At 38.1% G+C, this 5591-nt stretch overlaps 1 protein-coding gene across 1 annotated transcript; it reads left to right on the top strand.

The window, feature by feature from the left end:
- The first annotated feature begins 1711 nt into the window (after window positions 1-1711).
- On the top strand, window positions 1712-2959 carry LOC102006584 (kita-kyushu lung cancer antigen 1 homolog). Its single transcript, XM_005404649.1, has 2 exons — window positions 1712-1914; window positions 2653-2959. Exons 1-2 carry the CDS (start codon window positions 1834-1836, stop codon window positions 2941-2943), a joined length of 372 nt encoding a protein of 123 aa, XP_005404706.1. The 5' UTR covers window positions 1712-1833; the 3' UTR covers window positions 2944-2959.
- The last annotated feature ends 2632 nt before the right edge of the window (window positions 2960-5591 follow it).

The following is a 5591-nucleotide window of genomic DNA, read 5'->3' as shown; positions in this document are numbered from 1 at the left end:
TACCAGCTGTTTGATCAAGGGCAAATTACTTTACCTCTTTGTGCCAGTTAATTCTGATCGCCAGCTTGACTGGATTGAGACTCCTAGACATGAGACTGGATTATTAGGATGTTAACCTCATCAATAAGTTAATCCATTAATGTGTTCACAGCTGATTGGATTATTAGAAGGTAGAGTTTAGTTAGAAGAAATGGGTCATGGAGGTGTGACCTTGGGTGCTGTATCTACTCCCTGGCCCCTTCCTTTCTGATCTACTTCCTCTTTGTTCTGTTTCCAGCTACCATGCTCCACCATGCCCTTCTGCCATGATGTTCCTGCTTTGGAGCCAGCCAAGCATGGACTGAAATCTCAGAAACAATGAAACAAAGTAAACCTCTCCTCCTCTAATGTGTTCAGTATATTGTACCAGCAATAGGAAAGCTGACCAATACACTATTTCTATGAAATGAAAGTTGTTCCTCAGGCAGAGTTATATCATACTGTTTGACATTCACTTTGAGGTTGCCCCAGTTGTTGTTTTTAGTTCTGGATCTTCAGTTTAGTGTCATTTTCCACATTTAAATGAGTTTCATTAACATTCTTGTTTAGCGCAATGATTCTTGTGTCTGGTAACTTCTATTAATGTACTTCCGTTTCTTGGCTGAAAAATATTAACCACTTGATGTTTACAAATCAGAGTGGAGGAGGAGGTTTTGGGAATGCGAATGTGGGTAAAGGAATGGTACAGTTTATCTCAGAGCTCAAATCCTACTATTCAAGTCCTGCTTTTGCTACTGATTTTAGATGAGTTTAACACTGAATCTGTTTTTGCATCTGCAAAGGTAATCCAATATTAAACGTACCTATAGTACAAATTTGTTGTGAGGGTTATATGAGAATTTGTCTGTGAAATTAGTTTCTAAACTATAAGACAACAGAAATGTACATAATTATTCCAATGTGACCAAGGTTGAAATAAATCCTAAAAATAGAAATAGGAAGGTGGACAAGGTACTTTTTCCAACAATGACATAATTAGTGGGTATCCACTTTTCATAGTACATTTGTGTCTTCATTTTGAAATGAATAATGTTGTGGTTGCACCAAGACAGCCATACTTTTAAAAGAAAAAAAAGAGGAAAGAGCACTTTTTATTTTTAAAAATTTTTGCAAGTTTTAAAAATTTTCTTAGTACATGTTTGCAGTATCTAAAGTTTACGCTCATCTTGAGGGAAAGGTGCATGTACAAAACACAGCTTGTTTCCTTTTAAATTCCCTTCCTCTTCCCACTCACCTCCTCCTCCCTCTCTAAACCCCGTTTCCCCATTTTCATTTTTATTGTTATTATTCCTAGTTCATGTTTATCACATGTATTTACATTCACTGTGTTTAATAGGTTCCTGTGCATGATATGTCTTCATCCTTATTACTTCCTTTTTCCCTCCCTTTCTTCCCTTTCCCCTCTTCTCTTAAGCTGTTTGCGGTGTGTGTTTCTACTGTATTTCATCTTGGGAATTCCAAATTCCTTCAGTGTCTGCTAATTCTCTTCTCAAAAGATTTAACACAATAACCAGGAGGGCAGTTAGTAAGTGCAGCCTGGTCACCCGGGAGCAAGGTTCTATGTCACTGATTGTGTCACAGTGCCTCTAGCTGGGCATACAATTATGACGTCCTCCGCTGTCTCCTCTATATAAAGCGCGGCTCCTCAGCTTAGTCCCAGTCGCACCAACAACTGAGGGACACCCACTATACCAGCCTGTGCCTTCCGCATGCTGCGTAACTAAGCAGCCCCTGCTTTCCAACTACAATCTCAGAACCTCAGTCCTAACAAAAAAGAGAGACTGAAGAGGAACCATGATCATCACTTTGCTCCTGCTGAGTGGAATTTTGTGTTTCTTCATATCTATGCTCTGGAAAAATCTGTTTGCGGCAAAGGTAAGTGAGATTGGAATTATGTGAAGTTATTTGAATAGGCAGATTGGGGAGTGAGTTTGTAGGATAATAGAAAGATAGTGAAGTAAAAATATGACCTTATCTTTTTCTGTTGAAAAAGCTCCAGACTTTAGTTACTTTCCCCCTTATGTCTTCCTTTTGATCATAGATTCCAGAGTTGTGGTTTGTTGGAAAATAGTCCCAAGTCACTAAGTGATATGGACTGATTTTCATTCAATTGGACAAAAATAAATTGCAGCTGAAAGTGCCCATAGCCCACCACCACGTCCCATTTTAAGAATCTCTACCTGTTCTCTCCTCCTTTTGCTTCTCCTATTTCCCCCGCATTTCTCTTCTGTTCTCCTACCATCGTTGTGAGAGCTTTCTGGATACAATATTCACAAACATTTCAAGTCCAAACGCGGGTTTCCTGGTGTTATTTATACTTACAAGTGAAATTTTTTTAGATTAGGGTCAAAGACAGGATCGATCTGTAGACATACTACAATACCCAAGAATATAAGTAAGGGATATGACACTTTGGCATTACAAGGCAATTTTCATATATTTTTCTTAGTGTTATTCTTGGTAGAGTGTATTACTGGATCAGCTCTGTTATTCACATTCTTAATCTCTAGTTCTTAGGAAGCATCAGTTCGTCTTTCATAACCAAGCAGTTATCTGGTAGTATTTGGAAATTGCTAACCTCAACAAACTACAGATGTGTAATTTTCTTTACAGAGAAACACTGGTAAAATGTCATCAAATTTGACTGCTTTTGCTCGAACTTCTTGCTCATGTCACAGCTGTACCCAGAGTCCTTCAGTCACCAAGCTTGCTCAGGATATCATTAATAGTTTCCCAACTTCAATGAGCCTACACAAGCGAATATTGGTAAACTTCAAGGTCATGCAACACCAGCTGATTGAATTGGAACAACTTCTAACTATGAAGGACTTAAATATTGCAAGAGTTACCAAGAAATCCACTAGAAAGGTTCAAATGTACCATGAATGTAAAGGCATTCATTAAAGGCACTTTGAGTGGTCCCAATTGTCTCTATGTTTATTCCAAATGAATTATTATTTAAAAGGGAGAGGAGATGCCAAATCAGACACAAAATCCAGACATACTGATTTGCTTACTCACCTATTATTTAAAAAATTTAATGGTTGTCACTGCTATTATAAATCTTATTGGAGAAGGGATGGAAACACAAAACAGAAAGAAAACCAAGTAAAAAACAGTTAAAGGAATATAGTTGTATATGGTGATTATAATTTCAAAGGTGAAAAACTTTTATCTATTGGTTTGTATTGACTTACAGTGTAATACAACAATTGTGTCCATGTCTGCATCAGAGTAAGTGGAATTTCTATTTTGCAGAAAACTGTTTCTTGCCACTGTTGAATCTGTATAATAATTATGAGCTATCATTGTGAACCCTACAATATGCCAAGTAATCCATTAAGATCTGTGTTTTTCACATTTATGGAGATGGTGACACAAACCTATTTCTAAAACTTGTGGTCTGCTTTTGAAAAGAATTGCTTCTCCTTCATGTATCTCACCCTTCCAGCTAGATATTCTTTCATTTAAAAAGGATCCAAAATCATCCCTAAATTTTGACAGTCAACTATGGAAAATGGTAAACATTTTTCTATGTGGAGAAAAAATTTATGCCTCAAATAGCACCAAAATATAGGGGTAGAATTCATGTAATAGAACATGGATTAAAATTAAGAAATTGTATTTCTAAGTTCTAGTCATCTGTTTCAAATAATATTTTATAAAAATCCGGTATAACTAAGTAACCAATCTCTCAAAGTTCACTAACAGCATTTGGCCTACCCTCAAGGAAAACCTTCAAAATATCAAATGTGAGCTCATTTTACACATGTGAATGTATGGATGTCATGTTTATCCATACTCATGTTCCTTTCCCCCAAGTAAATTATGGGGTAAATTTTGAAAAAGTGTCTGAATCCTTTACTCCTTTATCTTCAACCAAAACCAGAGAAAAAGGAATCTGAACTGTATAAGAAAATTATTCCTCCTGTTGTTACTCACTTACCAAAAACAAAGCCAGCAGTGATGCATGTGCCTCTTAAACTTTTTCTGCATCCTAGGTTCATTTTGTTTTCTGATGAAAACCATGACCTCACCCTTAAAAATGCGTTACACATTTGTGCAAAAATGTTGCATACAATTTTAATGCTATAATTCTCTGAAGGCTAGGTTAAGAACCTTGAGTTTCTTTTTAAAAAGAGTTGTGTGACAATTAATCTTTTTTCTTTTTTTTTTGGTTTTTCTCCGGTACCGGGAACCGAACTCACGACCTTGTGCATGCCAGACAGGCGCTTTTGCCGCTGAGCTAAATCCCCAGCCCACAATTAATCTTAATTGTCAATTTTACTGTACTAAGCAACCCCTGGAGATGTGATTGGATCATAGGGGTATTATAATCAGCAGGTAAATATACCATTTAGAGGCGGGGCCCAGTTGGGGAAGATGGGTTAGGGCAGGCCTTTGGTGGGACCACTCCCCTCTCTCTGGTGCTCACTTTTCCTCTGTGCGTTGCTTCCAGGCTGCCACAAAGTGAGCAGCTTTGTTCCAACACAGTCTTCTGCCATGGTGTTTCTGCCTTGCCATTAGCTCACCACAGACTGTGACCTCTGAAGCTTTGAGCCAAATAAACCTCTCCTCTTTTAAGTTTTGGGTGTCAGAGTTTGTGTTCCAGCAACAACGAAGATGATTAGTACATTTTCTGTGCTTCAGTTTTCTCAGAGGTTGGTGAAAGGATTAAATAAAAGGCTTAGAATATTGTTTCCTACATAATAGACATGAGAAGTCTTTGCTTATGTAATTTTAAAAGTATGAGATATAGCTCAACACAGAGCTGTGAGGAAGGAGTTATACCTAGGCCATACAAAAGGAAGGCTTGGGATAGCTACTCTTAATGAGTGATACAGAGTGTAAGCCTGGAATGGTCACTCTTGATAGGTGATGGTGACCTATAAGGAGAAGGAGCAGCCATTTGGCTTACAGGCACCAAACTTGATTGAATTAGATATCACCTCTGCCACCTTACTTCCAACTCTTGCTTTTCTAAAGGCAGCCCTTTTCAGGCTTGCATGAAAGAAGCCTACAACCCTCTCCAGCGCTCTGTTTATCTCAGACGACTTCTTTCCTTTGTTACCTGGCCTTTGGGAATGTGAGACAGCAAGTGTAGAAAACTAAAGAGATGCACGATACAGGCGGGTATTGCTATATAGTCTTAGAGGTTTAGAAGCATCCATTCTCCAGGTAAATTGACTTTTGATTCATGTGACTTCATGCATATGCCCCAGCAGATAGAAAGAGGTCAAGGAGCTGCCAGTTTTTCATATGTTCATTTACCAGTGTAAGCACTTCCGTGGTAGTATGGGGCTGGTGGAACCTAGCATTTGATGGAGTACAGAAATAGCAATAATGAAACTCTGATATAGAGTGTTCCAGGATTTATTTCATTAGATATCTGAAAGGTTGATGTATTCTGCAAATTACAGGCCATTACTAGATGCAGGAACTGTCAAGTAACTCTAAAACAGCAAACTTTTTGGTCAGTCTCTTGGAATTCATCAGAGATATGGATCTTCTGTAAGTCTAAGTTTCCATCACCCTAGGTTCCCTGGAGTTTC

Source organism: Chinchilla lanigera, unplaced genomic scaffold (genome assembly GCF_000276665.1).
Source record: "Chinchilla lanigera isolate Chin_1 unplaced genomic scaffold, ChiLan1.0 scaffold00089, whole genome shotgun sequence".
Taxonomy (NCBI): domain Eukaryota; kingdom Metazoa; phylum Chordata; class Mammalia; order Rodentia; family Chinchillidae; genus Chinchilla; species Chinchilla lanigera.
Note: the sequence above shows the minus strand (reverse complement) of the source record. Positions and strands in the feature narration are given on the sequence as shown.